Raw genomic sequence first — 19514 nt, forward strand, 5'->3', positions numbered from 1 at the left:
AAATGGTACCAGCGTTCTGGGACGCGAACTGAAAAGCGTATCAAGTTTCCATTTCTTTACAAGGTCACTGCTGATCATAGAGGGGGAAGCGCTACCGGTGTCAATCAATGCAATCACGGGACAAGTGTTGTTGATCACTGCATCTAATTGAATTGATGTGTTGGTAATAGATCTATTCAACTCTTCCCATTCCTTCACAGCAGCCTTGTCGTCTTTGAAAACCTGCTTGGGCCTCTGACCACGACTTGGGGCAGAGGCGATCAGTTTCCCGAGTCCTCCTCGGCGGTCTCGTAATATTCTTCGCCCTCTTCTTCGAGTACAGGAGGAGGGAGGTTCGTGGCTGCGCGAACACTCTGTTGTACCGGGGGGCGGGCACGCTCGAATGGGCAGTTAGGGGACATGTGGCCACCAGCGCCACAACGGAGGCACAGTCCTCTGGCTCTTCGTGACTGGAGTTCTTCCTTGGAGACCCACTTGGCACGACGGGGGGCACTGTTATGGGTGGGCGCCCAGTCCATGGCATCAGGGGAGTGTTGTGCCGGGACATTGCGGAACTGGGACGTCCGGGCAGGGTTCCTCGGAGGGTGGGCATGCCGACACTCGTCGAGTTTTTGCCAGGCATTAAGCACCTGTTGTGCGTATTGTTCGTAGGTTGGGGGGTCTGGGAAACCAGCCAGGGCAGACATCACTTGCCCGGGGAGGGTGCGCCTCAGATTCATTATGCGCTCTTCGTGGCTCAGTCTATAGCAGCCAGCGATCTGCATCAACCGACTGACCCGAGCCAAATGTTCCGGAGCAGAGGCACCTCGGCATTTGAGGGTGTGCAGCTCCAAGAGTGCACGACGGGAAGCTGAGGTGTCCTCGAAGCAGCTGTCCAAGAATTCCAGGAACTTATCCACGTTCTCCAACGATGGATCGCGGCTCATGCGGGCAATGTAGGTCTGTGCCTGGAGCAAGGCATTGTCGGCTAACAGACCGTAACAGTGCAGAATGAACCCTCCTGCGCCGTTGAAGTGACTGTGGTCGTAGCGGTACTTCATCTCCACGTATGACCGGTACGTTGGGTAGAGATCAGGCCGCGTATGGTCATAACGGACCGGGCGGAGGTCGGAGGAGGTGTTTCGCACAACCACTGGGGTCTTTTTTTTTTTTTTTATTCATTACTCGCATGGAACCTGACAGGGTTATGGCGAGGTGTATATTAATACTATACACGAATCAAGGTTTAACGGAATCTCAAACAAGCTAGCTACTACACATAATATACTCCAATCCCCTGGCAGGGAGGCAGTTACATCTAAGATCCCACAAATATAATCCCCAAGTTATGACAGAAAGGAAATACATGAATAGTTTTTGGTATGAATTTCCAACGAGCAGCACTAACCCCAAGTGCCCCAGTTAAGGTTGACTGCTCGTAGAAAATTGGCGTCACTGGTAGGAATCGAACCTACGACTTCTCGGTAGCCAACCGAAAAGCCTTGCCAGGTGCTATACCACTGCACCACAGCGACTACCACTGGGGTCGCGGGGGCGGAGTTGGGGAGTCCCTGCATTTCGTTATTGTGAGCCATTGTTGCTTCGTGGAAAACCTCTGGCTCACCGGGGACTTCTGGTAGTATGCTGTCTTCTCGGAAGCTGTGGTGGAAGGAAGAATCGTCGTCAGAGGGTGCAAAATAGTTTGGGGCCATAGGGTTTGGCCGCTGTGGATATTCAAATGGCAAAGTAAAAGAAAAGTAAAAATATATCTCGATCCCTCGTCGGGTCGGCGGTAAAGTAAAAAAAAAGGAAAGATAAGAGTGACTTAAGGAAAAATAAAAAAAAAAAAAAAAAAAAAAGGAAAAGGGAAAGGGGGGTTTGAGAATTCGAGATGATGTTAAGGTGTGATTACGCTAAGCTGGATCTTCACAGAAAGGGACACAGAGGGACAAAGATCTCGAATTGAAGAATCAAAACTAAACTCTCTAAATGGTGTAGAAACAATGCGACTATTTATCCTGTTGGAAAGGGAGGCAACCGACGATCGGCGGCGACGACAACTAGTTCCTCTAGGAAGTGCCGTTAGTCTTGGTTCTGGTCTGGCATTAGTTTTGCCGTACCAGCGCCGGACTAGTCCTTCGAGGATACGCCGTTAGTGTTGGTGTCGGGCTTCCGTCGGTCCTTAAGGGTGCAACCCCAACACTCATGGTTGGGATTGGGACGCCTACCTTGGCCATATCCATGACCAATTCGAAGACAAGGAGGCTATTCAGAAGGCGGGTCAAAAGCTTTTGACCATGCAGATGGGAAACCATCAGAGTTTTATATCGTTCTTGCAGGATTTCGAGCATCAAGTTGGCCTTTGTGGAGGTTTAGATTGGCCAGACCGTGTGAAGATCATGTACCTGAATTCCGCTATCAACCAAACGTTACAGGTACACCTCACGGCAAAAAACCTCCCCAACGATGATTACCCGCGTTGGGTTGAGAAGGTGAAGACGGTGGCTGGCCGAGTGGAAGCGTTGCCAGGATACCGGTCGAAGGACACGTCCAAGACCTCGACGTGGTACGCGAAAACTAGAGGTGGAGCAAGGTTCGCCGAAGTGGTGACCCCAAGTGTCGCAAATCAGCAGACGCGAATCGACAACGACGGAGACACCATGATGACAGGTGTCAACGCCCTCCAAGGCCGCGCCTCGAACAACTATGGACAACGCCCCCGAAAGTCCCGCGCCCCTTGGAGAACCCCGGCGGAGATAGAAACCGCTAGATCCAGCAACGCTTGTTTCCGCTGTCTTGCCAAGGGCCACCGATCCTTCGAATGCCCCAAGTTTGCCCCGGCCCGTGCGCCCGCAAGAGTGAACCGCACGACAATCCAACAAGCCCCCGAATCGATGGATGATGTGGCCGATGACCTTTCCGACGACGAGGAAAAAGAGTAGACTCTGGGAAAAGTCGCCCCCAGGGTCATAAGAAGAAGAGCCCCAACAATTGCGATGTTCCGCTCGATGTATTTAAAGATTTACACTCCACTCCGTTCCTAATTGAAGCATTTATTAACAATTCCTTTTACTGTGATGCTTTATTTGACAGTGGATGCCTTGTAACATCGGCGTTCAACGAGACTTTGGTGAGAAAGAAAGGGCTCCAGCGCATCCCGATAAGAAGACGGGAACTCAAGTTAGCCGAAAACGACGAAAAAAAAAGATGGATCTCAGAGATGGCGTTCTGCGATCTAGATATTGACGGCCGGACAGAAAGAATTTTCGGGTACGTCATCCCGAACCTAGCATACGACATGATTTTGGGAAAACCCTGGATGGAAAGGAATGACGTTGTCTACCTGGCGAAAGAACGAGTCATACGCCTCGGAAGCGAAGAAGATGCCCAAGTTGTGAGAGAAAAAGGATGGCTCGACGCCCATATAACAACCACAAAAGCGAGCATGGTGATGGCATCCGTCTTTGCTGCAGAAATCCGGCGCAGCAAGAAAAAGAATGAAGACATAGAGGTTTTTGCTGCCACCATCGAAGACATCAACAAGGCATTGCAAGTAAAACCTCGTGTTACCCTACAAGAGATCGACAAACGACTGCCTAGCGAACTCAAACACTTGGCAGAAGTGTTTTTAGACGACGAAAAGGACGACCAACCCCCGAACCGCCCCGGAATAGACCACGCTATCAACCTGACGAAAGACAAACAAGGGCGAGAGAACGAAGTCCCGTGGGGTCCCTTGTACAGCATGTCCCGCGACGAGCTGTTAGTCTTACGGAAAACCCTCTCGGACCATCTGGACAGGAATTGGATTCGAGCCAGCAGCTCTCCCGGCGGCGCGCCTGTTCTTTTCGCACGTAAGCCTGGAGGAGGGTTGCGCTTTTGCGTTGACTACCGCGGCATTAACGCCATTACTGAAAAAGACCGATACCCGCTTCCTTTGATCAGTGAGACACTACGAGCGTTGTCTAAGGCGAAGTACTTCACAAAGGTCGATGTTCGTGCCGCTTTCCACAAGATTCGCATAAAAGAGGGAGATGAATGGAAAACGGCCTTCCGCACACGTTTTGGACTTTTTGAATGGCTGGTGACGCCTTTTGGACTCACCGGAGCCCCTGCAACCTTTCAACGGTATATCAATTCAACCCTGCAAGAATATTTGGACGACTTCTGCTCCGCGTATATTGACGACGTCCTGATTTACACCGACGGCACCTACGCAGACCACATGGAAAAAGTTAACCTCGTCATCAAGAAATTGGGAAATGCAGGTCTCCGTTTAGACATCGACAAGTGCGAATTCGCAGTTTTTGAAACAAAGTACCTAGGTTTCATCATCCAAGCAGGCAAAGGTGTCAAAGTCGACCCAGCAAAGGTCGCTGCCATACGAGAATGGACACCACCCACCAATGTCAAGGGCGTTCGAAGTTTTATAGGATTCGCAAATTTTTACCGCCAGTTTATCGATTCCTTCAGCGACGTGGCGGCTCCACTAGTCAGGCTAACGAAGAAAGGCACCGCATGGACCTGGGGCCCAGTCGAAGAACGAGCTTTCGAGACGCTGAAGAACCTTTTTATTACCGCCCCGGTTCTGGCGATGTGGGACGAAGACAGGAAGACGATCGTGGAATGCGACTGTTCTGGATGGGCCCTGGGAGGAACTCTATCCCAAGTGGACGACGAAGGCGAACTGCGCCCAGTAGCATTCTTTTCCAAGAAGCTGTCCCCTGCCGAGGTCAACTATGAGATTCACGACAAAGAGCTCCTGGCAGTTGTGAAGTGCTTGGAAGAGTGGAGGGGCGAATTGAAGAGTCTTGGCGCCCCCTTCAAAATATTGACCGACCACAAGAACCTGCAATACTTTATGACGACACGGAAACTTTCAGAGCGGCAGGTTCGGTGGTCCCAGAAGCTTTCAGAATACGACTTCCAGCTTGAGTTCCGATCAGGAAGCAAAAGTGGTAAACCCGACGCCCTGAGCAGACGAGAACAAGACATTCCTCAAGGCGAAGACGACGACAGGTTAAAATCTCGGATCATGAGACTTGTCAAGGACCATTGGGTGTCACCAGATGCAGCAGTAATGATGACCCCGGCCCACGTTACCCAACCCGCGGACCGGATCCCTAACGGTGCGCAGCTTTTCGCGCAACTCCACCTGCAGGAACTATGGGATACAGCTAAGACGAAGGATTCGGATATTGCACTCATGTACCAAGCGTTGGCCAGTGGCGAACGAAGTTTTCCTCCTACCATCTCGAGAAAAGTCACGATCTCTATAGCGGAATGCGAGTTCGACGAGCGCGGCGCTCTAGTATATCGGCACAAACTGTTCGTGCCTGACTGGGAACCATTGCGAACTGCGCTGATCCAGAAAACACACGACTCACATGTCACAGGACACCCAGGTCGAGACGGCACGCTTGCGATTCTGTCCCGGGAATTCTTTTGGCCTGGCATTTCAAGAGAGGTGCGCCAATTCTGCGCCAATTGTGACGTGTGTGGACGATCCAAAGTATGGCGAGAAAGAAAGAAGGGACTCTTACGACCACTGCCTATCCCTGAACGACCACACTCGGAACTCGGTATCGATTTTATGACGGAACTACCTGCACGAAAGACTGGCGACCCACGATACTTGATGGTCATTGTGGACCGACTTACTGGAGCTGTCAGCTTGGAGGCCATGACAACTATGGCAGCCGAAAAGTGTGCAGAGCGGTTCGTACACTGCCACTGGAAACACCACGGCTTCCCTCACGCCTTAACATCAGACCGTGGAAGCAATTGGACGAGCGAATTTTGGACCAAGTTGTGCGAACTGACAGGGATCGAACAGAGACTGTCAACTGCCTTCCACCCAGAAACCGACGGAGCGACAGAAAGGATGAACCAGGAAGTGTTGGCCTACCTACGAGCATTCATTACTTATTCACAATACGACTGGCCCGACCTGCTACCATCCGCTATGTTAGCAATCAACAACCGAAACACTTCGACAGGAATGAGCCCCTTTTTCCTCACGCACGGCTACCATGTCAGTCCAATTCAGCAGGTCATCGCCGATCAGGCTCTTCACGGAGTTTTGGAGGCCACAGATGCGGAGAAGTTCGTTCAAAAGCTACGCGAAGGTTGGGAACTGGCACAAGCAGCAATGGCCACCCGTCAACAGGAAATGGAAGACCAGGCAAACAGATCACGTGGTGCCCAGGAACGCTTCGAAGTGGGTGACCTTGTATGGTTAAAACTCAAAAATATCAGCACTCCGCAACTGTTGAAGAAGCTTGCTTGGGCCAATGCCAAGTACCGCGTCACGAAAGTGGTTTCTCCCCATGTGGTCGAGCTTGATGTACCAACAAACATCCATCCCCGCTTCCATGTCGACCTCCTTAAACGAGCACCGAACAACCCGTTGCCCTCCCAAGAAACAGACGATGCCCAGCCTCCACACATTGAAGAGAACGACTACGGCGAGCCTGAATTTTTAGTCGAACAAATCCTGAGAAGTCGACGAAGACGCATTGGAAGGGGATTTCGAAGAGAACTACTCGTTAAATGGGTTGGATACGCAGAGCCCGATTGGAGACCACGAGCCGATTTTGAGGAGACTGAAGCACTGGACGCCTTTGAAGCGAAGTTTGGAGACGACGATGACGTTGGTGAACCAGAAGCCGGTGCGAGGACAGGGCCGCCCACACAGAGGAGAAGAGGGGGGTAATGTTACGGGTTGAGAACCCGTGGTTGGATCAGACAGAGCTGATCCAGTGCTTTCGAATGCAGGTCGTTTCACCGAATTTGGACAAGGTTTCGGATGAACTTCGGCAACTCTTCGGAGGCTTCGGAGAGCTCGGACCGGGTCGGACTTGAGGTCCGTGGGTAGGATTCGCCTAATCCGGCAGGATGCAAAAAGGTCCGAAGTGTTCCGAGGGAAACTGAGGGATTCCGACGGGATCGGAGTTAACCTCGAGTTATCGCCGAAAACTCGGACATAAGGAGCTCACGGAGGGATATTGAGCCGATCGGGAACTTGCATTTGTAAGCACAAAAATGTCTATATAGTAGACCCAAATCCGCTGTTTAGTTTAGTCTTTCTTCTACCTTTTTCTCTCCATCAAAAGATAATAAACAGCATTTTGGTCATAACTGCAAGACTCTCTTGTACTTAGTGAACCGCTCACACTGCTGGGACAATAGCGCCGCCAACGTTGACGTTTTTGCCGACACACTTGTCGTAGTCAGCCTGGGTCAGGGCCTCAACGACCACCGAGCCAGCCTGCTTACCCTTGGCAGGGACCACAAGCCAGCGCAGCGAGTCGGAGATCTTGACGCCGTTGAAGTCCGCCATGTCCTTGGGCAGCTCCTTGAGACTGTCGAAACCGTCTTCAATCGGCACACCGTGGATGACAAAGCAGAGCTTTGACGACTTGTGTGTTCTGGAGCCGGGAGATGTGGCGCGCGTGAACTCGCAGGCGCCAAAGCAGGACAGCTCCTTGACCACGCGCTGCAGATTGGAGGTCATCAATCTGACGGCCTCACTGTCCACAGCGTGCAGCAAGATGTTGCCCGCCTTGGTGCGCTGGACCGCAGACACTGCAGTCTTGCCAAGAAGGCGGTTCACCGCGTCGCGCACGCGTCGCTGGGGCAGCGCGCTGGCTCTCGACTCGGGTGTGGTGACAATAACGACGGCCGTTTTCTCGCGAGGGGCAGTCGTGGTGGTCGTGGTGGTGGTCGTGTTGGGGGCGGGGGTCGTGGTTTTGTCGGCAGCCTTCTTCTGGGCGCGCTTGGCGACTACGGTCCACGTGTCGGGGGACTCAGTGGGCGCGTCGGCATCAGCCATAGCCGTGTCCGGGGCGGGAGGCGCGGCGGCGTCATCGGTAGTAGTAGTGGCGGTCGAGGTGGTGGTCGAGGTAGTAGTGTCGGGTGTGCTGGACTGGTCGCCAGCGGTGTCGATGACCATAGCATCAGCCTGGTCAGTGGCGGCGGTTGCGGCGGTTGCGGCGGTCGCAGCATTTTTTTTGGCCTTTTTGCCGCGGCGTCTGCGCTTATTGGCCTTAGGCGCAGGGGTGGCGTTTTTTTTGCTGGCACAGGGCTCACTGCCCAGGACAGAAGGCGCGGCTGGCACCTCAGGTGTCTGTGTCGCAGCCTCGCTGTACGCAGCCACGGCTGCAGCCTCGTGTGCTGGCTTGGGGCGGGCAGCCTTTGAGACTTCCATCTCAACCAGCGTTTTGTGGTCGTGGCGCGACATTACGACGAGCCCGCACTCGTTGCCAAACTGGCGCAGGATGCGCATCAGCTGGGCCTCGGAGGCTGACTCCTTGAGTCGTTCTAGAACAAGGAAGACCTCGTTCATGATGGCGGCGTTCTGCTCGTCGCGCCGGCGCTTGCGCTCCAACATGAGAGCAATCTCTCGGGCGCGCTTCGCCGGAATCGTCTGGTCGTTGTTTTTTTTTTTTTTTTTATTCATTACTCGCATGGAACCTGACAGGGTTATGGCGAGGTGTATATTAATACTATACACGAATCAAGGTTTAACGGAATCTCAAACAAGCTAGCTACTACACATAATATACTCCAAACCCCTGGCAGGGAGGCAGTTACATCTAAGATCCCACAAATATAATCCCCAAGTTATGACAGAAAGGAAATACATGAATAGCTTTTGGTATGAATTTCCAACGAGCAGCACTAACCCCAAGTGCCCCAGTCAAGGTTGACTGCTCGTAGAAAATTGGCGTCACTGGTAGGAATCGAACCTACGACTTCTCGGTAGCTAACTGAAAAGCCTTGCCAGGTGCTATACCACTGCACCACAGCGACCTGGTCGTTGTTGTTGTTGTTGGTGTTGTTGGTGTTGTTGGTGTCGTTCTCATCGCGCTGAGCCTGGCTGAACACGAACAGGTTCCCATCCAGTGCATTAGGCGTCGGCGTTGTCGCGTCCGAGTCGCGCGAGTCGGGTGTCGAGGGAATCTCAACCACCGGCGCATCTTCAACACCTGCATCGACTTTCATCGATGAGGTGACGGGCGCATGCTGCGACGGTGAACGCAGCAGCTCGTCGTCGTCGGAACGCGGTTCCTGGCTCGCCATCTGGGCAAAACTCAGCCCCAGGCGCGTCGTGCGGCGCGTTTCATCGCGCGCGGTCGGTTTCTTGTCTATTTTGTTCGATGCACTGCTCGAACTAGTCTTGGAATCAATTGAGCTGTTGCTCAGAGTCGTTTTGGTGAGTTTTTCTGTCGATTTGGCCATTTTTGCAAAGGTTTTTTGTCGATCAATCCAGCCTTGACCCAGGATGAGGTCCTCAGTCTGACCAGGGACGATGTAAGCGTAGAGTTTCTCGTCCAATCCTCCGAGACCAAGGTCAAAAACGGCGACTTGATCGATGACGGGTGGGTTTTGGTCATTAACTACTTGAGCAATTGGACGAGGGCAGATGGGCAGGATAGTAGCGTGGGCGCGGGTGGCGGTGCGCGGAGAGACGGTGGCAAGACACAGGCAACCGGAGTCGACGAAGGCAGAGGTAGAACAAGTTTTATTGAGAACAACATCTATATAGGTACCTCTAGCCCCCATTTCCTCCCGAGCGATCTTCTCTCCTTGGGGCTCTAGACGGCGACGTTCGCCTAGAGCTCTCCATTTCCCGACATGTCGCGGGACGCGGGCGTGGGCACAGGCAGGGGCAGAGCTGGGGTCGGCGCAGCAAGCTGGGGAAGGTTGGTGGAGCGGACAGGGACGGTAGTAGTGGGGACAAAGTTCAGTGGACAGTTCTGGCGCAGATGGCCAGTCTGGCGGCAGCGGAAGCAGGCGCGGTTGCGGCGGAGGCGCTCGCGCTCCTCGTCGGTCAGGGGCTGAAGGGCCGTGGCAGTGACAGTGGGAGTCCAATCCATAGCATCGGGGTGACGAGCAGCAGCCGACGGGGGAACGGAGGAAACAAAAGGGCCAGCAGGAGCAGGGGAAACAGGGTGGGCAGCGTACGGAGAGTAGGTCGTGTTATCAGTGAAAGCGGAGTAGTGGCCGCGGCGGGGACGAGGTAGGAATTGCTCAGCCTTGGAAGCGACGTTTTGCATGCAGTTGGTAAATTCAGGGTACGTCGCGGGGACGTTGACATAGACCATCGCTTGTCTGAGGGCAGGCGCCATGGCGGTTTGCAACTTCGAAATGCGGTTGCGGTCGCCAATGATGTTGGCGTCCTGGAGGACTTTTTCGAAGCGGGGCAGGAACAAGGCGAAGGGTTCAGAGGGTCCCTGGCGCATGTTGTCCAGGTGGAAGAGAGCACGGTCAGCAGCAAAGGGGTCGATGAATATGGAGTCCAAGTACTCCAGGAACTGGTGGGGCCCGGTGTCGTTCAGCAAGCCCTGCTCGAAGTACGCCACGACGAGGTTCTGGGCTTCTACCGTCATACGCGCAAAAAGGTACGCGTATTGCTTACGGTGGTCACCGATTGACTCGCTGTCCAGTGCAAGCTTGGAGCGGGCACTCAGGGCCCAGACGCGGTAGGCAGAGCGTTGGCCGGAAAACAAGGCGATATCCGGGAGGGCACGCTTCCTCGGTTCGAGGTTTCTTTCCGTAGTTGCAACGGGCACGGGGTACCAGTGACGCCAATTTTCTACGAGCAGTCAACCTTAACTGGGGCACTTGGGGTTAGTGCTGCTCGTTGGAAATTCATACCAAAAGCTATTCATGTATTTCCTTTCTGTCATAACTTGGGGATTATATTTGTGGGATCTTAGATGTAACTGCCTCCCTGCCAGGGGATTGGAGTATATTATGTGTAGTAGCTAGCTTGTTTGAGATTCCGTTAAACCTTGATTCGTGTATAGTATTAATATACACCTCGCCATAACCCTGTCAGGTTCCATGCGAGTAATGAAAAAAAAAAAAAAAAAAAAAACGGGCACGGGGTCGCTGTGGTGCAGTGGTATAGCACCTGGCAAGGCTTTTCGGTTAGCTACCGAGAAGTCGTAGGTTCGATTCCTACCAGTGACGCCAATTTTCTACGAGCAGTCAACCTTAACTGGGGCACTTGGGGTTAGTGCTGCTCGTTGGAAATACATACCAAAAGCTATTCATGTATTTCCTTTCTGTCATAACTTGGGGATTATATTTGTGGGATCTTAGATGTAACTGCCTCCCTGCCAGGGGATTGGAGTATATTATGTATAGTAGCTAGCTTGTTTGAGATTCCGTTAAACCTTGATTCGTGTATAGTATTAATATACACCTCGCCATAACCCTGTCAGGTTCCATGCGAGTAATGAATAAAAAAAAAAAAAAAACGGGCACGGGAGCAGCGGGGACAGCAGTGGGGACAGGGGACGCAGGGACGACGGCGGGAGCGGAAGTAGCGGTGGCAGCACGGGCAAAAGCTTGGAGATCGGCGATGGCCTGATCTCGTTTTTGTTGGCCACTGTTGAACTCGTCGCGCAATTGTTGTTGCGCGTGGTCGTGCTTCTCGTTGAGCTGCTGGATGGCTTGCAGCAGATCTTGAAGCGACGGGGCCGCCGGGGCTGGAACAGGGACAGTAGGATCGGACATGGCTGTCGGAGGAGGCTCAGAGTCGAAGAAGACGGTGTTGTTGGAAGTGGTGTCAGAGTCGGGGTCGGTGGTAGGTGCACAGTAGGGCATGTGACGGTGGAACAAAAGAGGAACAGAGAGAAACGATGTACAGGTGGCGGGTGGTAACGAGGAAAAGGTACGAAGACAGGGTAAAAGAAACGAGGACAGTGTAAACAAGGGTAGATCTGTTTCTTTTTTTTTTTTTTTTTTTATTCATTACTCGCATGGAACCTGACAGGGTTATGGCGAGGTGTATATTAATACTATACACGAATCAAGGTTTAACGGAATCTCAAACAAGCTAGCTACTACACATAATATACTCCAATCCCCTGGCAGGGAGGCAGTTACATCTAAGATCCCACAAATATAATCCCCAAGTTATGACAGAAAGGAAATACATGAATAGCTTTTGGTATGAATTTCCAACGAGCAGCACTAACCCCAAGTGCCCCAGTTAAGGTTGACTGCTCGTAGAAAATTGGCGTCACTGGTAGGAATCGAACCTACGACTTCTCGGTAGCCAACCGAAAAGCCTTGCCAGGTGCTATACCACTGCACCACAGCGACAGATCTGTTTCTATTGTAAGGCTTTACGGTCTAAAGGAGAACGCTTTTAGAACAGCAGAAATAAATTAAGAAACAGATAAAGAGAAAAGACTAATGTACAAGAAAACGGGCGGAAACAACACTATCTATATACGCGCGGTAGAGGTATGACGCGTACCCTTGACAACGACGGTGTGCACACGGGTTTGGCAGGCGGTGAGTAACGGCGGTGTGCAAGGCGGTGTGGACGGCGGTGTAAACAGCGGTGAGGGCGGAGCCTGAGCCTACCTCGATCCATAGATCGTTACATTTATACTGATGGTAGCCGCAAGGAGCATATGGAAAAGGTCGAGCTCGTGCTGAAGAAGCTGGGAGATGCGGGTCTGTGTTTGGACCTCAACAAGTGCGAGTTCGCAGTTACGGAAACGAAGTATTTGGGTTTCATCATTCAGGCCGGCCAAGGAGTCAAGGTTGATCCAGCGAAGGTTGCCGCTATACGAGAATGGGTTCCGCCGACCAACGTCAAAGGGGTCCGCAGTTTTATCGGATTCGCCAATTTTTATCGTCAGTTCATCGACTCGTTTAGCGAAGTGGCGGCCCCTTTGGTCAGTTTAACGAAGAAGGGTGTCCCGTGGAAATGGGGCCAAGCCGAAGAGAGCGCGTTCGAGACGCTCAAGACACCCATGCTGTCGAAGATGCTAAGTCTACTCACTGGACTACCTTTCTTTCTGACGCTGACAACGAAAAGGTCTACACAGCCTGGAAATACACCAAGCCAGCTACGGCGAGTTACTTCCCCCCCATCCAGGGGCCAGACGGGTTAGCCAATACCCCCGAGGAGAAGGAAAAGGCTTTCCTGACGCTACTGGGTGCTACGTCTAGCGCAGGTGTCGACCCCCGACCTGACGTTGCCGATACACACGACCCCCATCACGACCCCCATCACGACCCCCATCACGACACCCCCCCGAACGACACCGACCGAAGCATATACCCCTGGCCTGACCTTACAGACCACGAGATCAAGGAGGCAATCATGTCCGCCAACGCCAAGAAGGCCCCCGGGCCCGACGGCATGAACGCCAAGATCATCCAGATCGCCTTTGAGGCCCATCCCGCGCCCTTTCTCTCCGTCTACAAAGCCCTGTCTCGCCTCGGAATACACCCCACACTCTGGAAGCAAGCTACTGGGGTTGTGCTCGCGAAAGACGGAAAGGCTGATTATTCAGTCGTAAAGTCCTACCGCATCATCTCACTGCTCAACTGTCTAGGCAAAGTGCTCGAGAAAGTCTTTGCGATCCGCTTAGGGTACCTCGCTAATTGCCATGACAGCTCGCTTCTAGACGACACTCAACTGGGAGGCCGCAAACAGCGTTCAGCCATGGACGCCGCTCTCGTATACGTCAGCCACCTGCAGAAGGTCAAGGAGATGAAGCTCGTTCCAAGCACTCTCTTCCTTGACGTCAAGGGCGCTTTCGACCACGTGTCAAAGCCCTGCTTGATGCGCAGCTTACGTGAGCTCGGTCTTCCCCTGGTGTTCCGAAAATGGGTTGCTTCGTTCCTCCAGGACCGTACTGTCGGCCTGCACATCGAGGGTCAGCCGTTCCCGATGACCCCGGTTAACATCGGCATCCCCCAAGGTTCCCCCATCAGTCCTCTACTCTTCCTGTTGTATGCTCGGCATATAGTGGCTCGGGTGGCCGGCGACACACCACAACTTCAGCTGTCGTATATAGACGACTTCAGCGTAACCGTGGCGTCCAAAAGCCCGAGGCGTTCGGCGGCGCTTCTCGAAAAACTCGTGACGGAGCTGCGGGCCAAGGCTCGCGACTACGGCATTGAGTTTGAAGAGAGCAAAACTGAGCTGATCCACTACACCGATGCTGCAAAGTGGGCCTCCCAAACTGTCCGAGTAGGTGATGTCACTGTGCGTCCCCAAAAGATGGTCAAGTGGCTAGGTTTCCATTTCGACAACAGACTTTCGTTTAAACAGCACGTCCAGGCACGGACCCAAAAGGCTGAGATCGCGTTCCGCGGCTTGCTTCGGCTCGCTTCGAACACGCGTGGACTGTCCATCGCGGCACTCCGTCAGCTCTACATCTCCTGTGTGGGTACCGTCGCCGATTACGGATCAATTCTCTGGTATGACCCGTCAAAACCCCAGCTCAGTCTGCAAAGGGTATACCAGAAACTGCAAAGCCAAGCTGCCGCCCGTATCCTGGGTACATTCCGCGGTTCACCAACACGCGCTGTCGAAGTCGAGGCCGGCCTCCCGCCCCCCTCTATTCGATTCGCCAAAGCACGCATGGCCTACGCCGCTCGCACTCTCCGCCTCCAACGCAACCATCCCGTCCGTGTTGCGTCCCAACCCGACAAGGACGAGCTTGCCCCCGATGACTCAGACCTGCCTCTCCTGGGGCATAACATGAGTGTCAAGACTCGACTCGGCTGCATCATGCGCGAGTTGAAGCCATTGGTGGCAGGCATGTGGAGACGAGAACGTCGCCGACAGGAGTGGGATAGTCCCTGGCAGCCGCCACTGACCGACCGCATCTCCATCGTCGTCGACCCTGGACCCAAGGAGGACGCTGCCGTCAGGCATGCCCAGTTCTTGTCAAGACTTCCGAACGATGCCGTCACCGTGTATACGGACGGCTCCAAAGAAGGCTCCAGGTGCTCACTTGCAGCGTGCGTGGTCGATACCAAAACCGGTGAAGTCAAAACGAAAGTCAGTCATCGACTGCAAGATGTGGAGGTTGCAGACTGCGAGAGCGCCGCCATCGTGGAGGCACTCACGCTCCTCGCCAAAACAGAAAAGAAAACAAAGCAAGCTCGCCCCTGCTATGTGTTTGTCGACAGCCAAGCTGCCATTGCGCGGCTCCGCAAGCACGGCCACTTCGCGTGGCAGGCCCGCCGCGTCCTCGGTACATTCACGTCGCCAGTCACGGTGATGTGGTGTCCCGGGCACATGGGCATAGTGGGGAACGAGATTGCAGACGCGGTTGCACGCCAGGCTCTCGAGAGTGATGATGAACGCAAGTTCAGCTCACTGGGCAGTGTCTTCGCTAGGGTTAGGAGGTTTACCATGGACAAGTGGGAGACTCTCTGGGCTTTTGAGCGAGACACCGCCGCTGGTCCCTCCCATGGCTCGCACTACCTGCGTACCATCGGTGGTGATCCAGTTCTCCGTGCTAAGGCGCCCAAGGTTTCCGGACCAAGATGGCTCACCTCGGCGTACTTCCAGATGAAGGTGGGTAAAGGCAACTTGTTGCCCTACCTGCTGCTTATCAAGAAGACGGACTCGGACCGGTGCCGCCGTTGTCAAGAACATGAAAGCGAGAGCGTTGAGCATGTGCTGCTGCACTGCGCCGCATTTTCTGCAGAGCGTCAAGAGATGGCCATGGCATTGAGTCCTAAGTCGCTAGATCTTCCGACGCTTTTCAACACGAATAACGGAACCGAGGTGCTGCTGAAGTTTGTTCGCAAGACGGGTTTTTGCACAAAGGCCTGGGTAGAAGGTGTGGGGAGAAGAGAAAGTAGTGGTGGGAGGAGAGTGGAGGAAGTTGAGGAGTGAGGAGGAATTGGTGCTTGTGTCTTTGGACAAATTACGGTGTCGACCACGACGTATTTCCTTTGTCGTTGATTTTTGCTGGAGTTTGGATGTTGTTTTATTGTACCTTGCTATGTGTAGATTTACTGCACCTCGCCATAACCCTATCAGGTTCCATGCGAGTAATGAATAAAAAAAAAAAAAAAGAGACGCTCAAGAATTTGTTCATCACGGCACCAGTTTTAGCAATGTGGGACGAAGACCGAACGACGGTGGTGGAGTGCGACTGCTCTGGTTGGGCACTTGGAGGCACTCTATCCCAGGTTGATGATGATGGCAAGTTGCGTCCGGTTGCGTTTTTCTCCAAGAAGTTGAGTCCTGCCGAAGTTAATTACGAGATTCACGACAAGGAGCTTTTGGCAGTCGTAAAATGCCTTGAAGAATGGCGAGGCGAACTCAAGAGTTTGGGAGCGCCTTTCAAGATTTTGTCCGACCACAAGAACCTGCAGTATTTCATGACGACTCGCAAACTTTCGGAGCGTCAGGTTCGGTGGTCGCAGATGCTTTCGGAGTTCGATTTCAAGCTTGAGTTTCGGTCAGGCAGCAAGAGTGGAAAGCCCGACGCCCTCAGTCGACGACAGCAAGATGTTCCGCAAGGCGAAGATGACGACCGCCTGAAGTCTCGGATCATGAAGCTCATCAAGGACCAATGGATTCCCCCCACAGCAACGGTGCCTGTGGCAGCTGGTGACATCGCAGAAAACCCCGACAATGTCCCGGACGGATCACGACTGTTTGTGCAACCGCACCTCCAAGAGCTTTGGGACCAAGCGAAGGACCACGACTCGGATATGCAGGAAATGTACCAAGCTTTGGCAGCAGGCGAACGAAGTTTTCCCTCGTCGCTGACCAAGAAGATTACGATATCCATAGCCGAGTGCGAATTCGACCAACGAGGTGCCCTGTTATATCGCCACAAGTTGTTTGTTCCAGAATGGGAACCCCTACGGACGGCACTGATTCAAAAGACGCACGGTCTTTTTTTTTTTTTTTTTTTATTCATTACTCGCATGGAACCTGATAGGGTTATGGCGAGGTGCAGTAAATCTACACATAGCAAGGTACAATAAAACAACATCCAAACTCTAGCAAAATCAACGACAAAGGAAATACGTCGTGTTCGACACAGTAATTTGTCCAAAGACACAAGCACCAACTCCTCCTCACTCCTCAACTTCCTCCACTCTCCTCACACCACTACTTTCTCTTCTCCCCACACCTTCTACCCAGGCTTTTGTGCAAAAACCCGTCTTGCGAACAAACTTCAGCAGCACCTCGGTTCCGTTATTCGTATTGAAGAGCGTCGGGAGATCTAGCGACTTAGGACTCAATGCCATGGCCATCTCTTGACGCTCTGCAGAAAATGCGGCGCAGTGCAGCAGCACATGCTCAACGCTCTCGCTTTCATGTTCTTGACAACGGCGGCACCGGTCCGAGTCCGTCTTCTTGATGAGCAGCAGGTAGGGCAACAAGTTGCCTTTACCCACCTTCATCTGGAAGTACGCCGAGGTTAGCCATCTTGGTCCGGAAACCTTGGGCGCCTTAGCACGGAGAACTGGATCACCACCGATGGTACGCAGGTAGTGCGAGCCATGGGAGGGACCAGCGGCGGTGTCTCGCTCAAAAGCCCAGAGAGTCTCCCACTTGTCCATGGTAAACCTCCTAACCCTGGCGAAGACACTGCCCAGTGAGCTGAACTTGCGTTCATCATCACTCTCGAGAGCCTGGCGTGCAACCGCGTCTGCAATCTCGTTCCCCACTATGCCCATGTGCCCGGGACACCACATCACCGTGACTGGCGACGTGAATGTACCTAGGACGCGGCGGGCCTGCCACGCGAAGTGGCCGTGCTTGCGGAGCCGCGCAATGGCAGCTTGGCTGTCGACAAACACATAGCAGGGGCGAGCTTGCTTTGTTATTTTTTCTGTTTTGGCGAGGAGCGTGAGTGCCTCCACGATGGCGGCGCTCTCGCAGTCTGCAACCTCCACATCTTGCAGTCGATGACTGACTTTCGTTTTGATTTCACCGGTTTTGGTATCGACCACGCACGCTGCAAGCGAGCACCTGGAGCCTTCTTTGGAGCCGTCCGTATACACGGTGACGGCATCGTTCGGAAGTCTTGACAAGAACTGGGCATGCCTGACGGCAGCGTCCTCCTTGGGTCCAGGGTCGACGACGATGGAGATGCGGTCGGTCAGTGGCGGCTGCCAGGGACTATCCCACTCCTGTCGGCGACGTTCTCGTCTCCACATGCCTGCCACCAATGGCTTCAACTCGCGCATGATGCAGCCGAGTCGAGTCTTGACACTCATGTTATGCCCCAGGAGAGGCAGGTCTGAGTCATCGGGGGCAAGCTCGTCCTTGTCGGGTTGGGACGCAACACGGACGGGATGGTTGCGTTGGAGGCGGAGAGTGCGAGCGGCGTAGGCCATGCGTGCTTTGGCAAATCTAATCGAGGGGGGCGGGAGGCCGGCCTCGACTTCGACGGCGCGTGTTGGTGAACCGCGGAATGTACCTAGGATACGGGCGGCAGCTTGGCTTTGCAGTTTCTGGTATACCCTTTGCAGACTGAGCTGGGGTTTTGACGGGTCATACCAGAGAATTGATCCGTAATCGGCGACGGTACCCACACAGGAGATGTAGAGCTGACGGAGTGCCGCGATGGACAGTCCACGCGTGTTCGAAGCCAGCCGAAGCAAGCCGCGGAACGCGATCTCAGCCTTTTGGGTCCGTGCCTGGACGTGCTGTTTAAACGAAAGTCTGTTGTCGAAATGGAAACCTAGCCACTTGACCATCTTTTGGGGACGCACAGTGACATCACCTACTCGGACAGTTTGGGAGGCCCATTTTGCAGCATCGGTGTAGTGGATCAGCTCAGTTTTGCTCTCTTCAAACTCAATGCCGTAGTCGCGAGCCTTGGCCCGCAGCTCCGTCACGAGTTCTTCGAGAAGCGCCGCCGAACGCCTCGGGCTTTTGGACGCCACGGTTACGCTGAAGTCGTCTATATACGACAGCTGAAGTTGTGGTGTGTCGCCGGCCACCCGAGCCACTATATGCCGAGCATACAACAGGAAGAGTAGAGGACTGATGGGGGAACCTTGGGGGATGCCGATGTTAACCGGGGTCATCGGAAACGGCTGACCCTCGATGTGCAGGCCGACAGTACGGTCCTGGAGGAACGAAGCGACCCATTTTCGGAACACCAGGGGAAGACCGACCTCACGTAAGCTGCGCATCAAGCAGGGCTTTGACACGTGGTCGAAAGCGCCCTTGACGTCAAGGAAGAGAGTGCTTGGAACGAGCTTCATCTCCTTGACCTTCTGCAGGTGGCTGACGTATACGAGAGCGGCGTCCATGGCTGAACGCTGTTTGCGGCCTCCCAGTTGAGTGTCGTCTAGAAGCGAGCTGTCATGGCAATTAGCGAGGTACCCTAAGCGGGTCGCAAAGACTTTCTCGAGCACTTTGCCTAGACAGTTGAGCAGTGAGATGATGCGGTAGGACTTTACGACTGAATAATCAGCCTTTCCGTCTTTCGCGAGCACAATCCCAGTAGCTTGCTTCCAGAGTGTGGGGTGTATTCCGAGGCGAGACAGGGCTTTGTAGACGGAGAGAAAGGGCGCGGGATGGGCCTCAAAGGCGATCTGGATGATCTTGGCGTTCATGCCGTCGGTATTACGTATAGGGCCCGAAGAAAGGATTAGGGTTCCGGGTACAGCCAACGACTCGGGACAATGATAGGTTCCTGAGGTGGACAGTCGGGCCTGTGGAGGAAGACGTCAGTTAGACAGAGTGCTAAGACGTATGGTCGGTTGAGATGAAGAGGCAA

General features: G+C 53.6%; 8 protein-coding genes across 8 annotated transcripts; 3 read left to right on the forward strand and 5 right to left on the reverse strand.

The window, feature by feature from the left end:
* Positions 1-260: 260 nt before the first annotated feature.
* Positions 261-1691, reverse strand: BROUX77_000064 (uncharacterized protein; the record flags this gene model as incomplete). The annotated part of the gene is made up of 2 exons (XM_073751375.1): positions 261-1132; positions 1388-1691. The coding sequence occupies 2 exons, from the start codon at positions 1689-1691 to the stop codon at positions 261-263; spliced, it is 1176 nt and encodes a 391-aa protein (XP_073608301.1).
* Positions 1692-2378: 687 nt separating this feature from the next.
* Positions 2379-2921, forward strand: BROUX77_000065 (uncharacterized protein; the record flags this gene model as incomplete). Its single annotated transcript, XM_073751486.1, has 1 exon — positions 2379-2921. One exon carries the CDS (start codon positions 2379-2381, stop codon positions 2919-2921), a length of 543 nt encoding a protein of 180 aa, XP_073608302.1.
* Positions 2922-3424: 503 nt separating this feature from the next.
* Positions 3425-6694, forward strand: BROUX77_000066 (uncharacterized protein; the record flags this gene model as incomplete). The annotated part of the gene is made up of 1 exon (XM_073751597.1): positions 3425-6694. The coding sequence occupies one exon, from the start codon at positions 3425-3427 to the stop codon at positions 6692-6694; it is 3270 nt and encodes a 1089-aa protein (XP_073608303.1).
* Positions 6695-7150: 456 nt separating this feature from the next.
* On the reverse strand, positions 7151-8371 carry BROUX77_000067 (uncharacterized protein; the record flags this gene model as incomplete). Its single annotated transcript, XM_073751708.1, has 1 exon — positions 7151-8371. One exon carries the CDS (start codon positions 8369-8371, stop codon positions 7151-7153), a length of 1221 nt encoding a protein of 406 aa, XP_073608304.1.
* A 290-nt stretch (positions 8372-8661) lies between these two features.
* On the reverse strand, positions 8662-9546 carry BROUX77_000068 (uncharacterized protein; the record flags this gene model as incomplete). Its single annotated transcript, XM_073751819.1, has 1 exon — positions 8662-9546. One exon carries the CDS (start codon positions 9544-9546, stop codon positions 8662-8664), a length of 885 nt encoding a protein of 294 aa, XP_073608305.1.
* A 50-nt stretch (positions 9547-9596) lies between these two features.
* BROUX77_000069 (uncharacterized protein) lies at positions 9597-11598 on the reverse strand (the record flags this gene model as incomplete). The annotated part of the gene is made up of 2 exons (XM_073751930.1): positions 9597-10436; positions 11257-11598. The coding sequence occupies 2 exons, from the start codon at positions 11596-11598 to the stop codon at positions 9597-9599; spliced, it is 1182 nt and encodes a 393-aa protein (XP_073608306.1).
* Positions 11599-12245: 647 nt separating this feature from the next.
* Positions 12246-16733, forward strand: BROUX77_000070 (uncharacterized protein; the record flags this gene model as incomplete). Its single annotated transcript, XM_073752042.1, has 5 exons — positions 12246-12294; positions 12379-12683; positions 12887-15596; positions 15875-16614; positions 16713-16733. The coding sequence occupies 5 exons, from the start codon at positions 12246-12248 to the stop codon at positions 16731-16733; spliced, it is 3825 nt and encodes a 1274-aa protein (XP_073608307.1).
* A 118-nt stretch (positions 16734-16851) lies between these two features.
* BROUX77_000071 (uncharacterized protein) lies at positions 16852-19350 on the reverse strand (the record flags this gene model as incomplete). Its single annotated transcript, XM_073752153.1, has 1 exon — positions 16852-19350. One exon carries the CDS (start codon positions 19348-19350, stop codon positions 16852-16854), a length of 2499 nt encoding a protein of 832 aa, XP_073608308.1.
* Between the last annotated feature and the right edge of the window lie 164 nt (positions 19351-19514).

This window comes from Berkeleyomyces rouxiae (genome assembly GCF_048999995.1).
Source record: "Berkeleyomyces rouxiae strain 22BRR77 chromosome Unknown BrBRR77_ptg000001l, whole genome shotgun sequence".
NCBI classification, from domain to species: Eukaryota; Fungi; Ascomycota; class Sordariomycetes; order Microascales; family Ceratocystidaceae; genus Berkeleyomyces; species Berkeleyomyces rouxiae.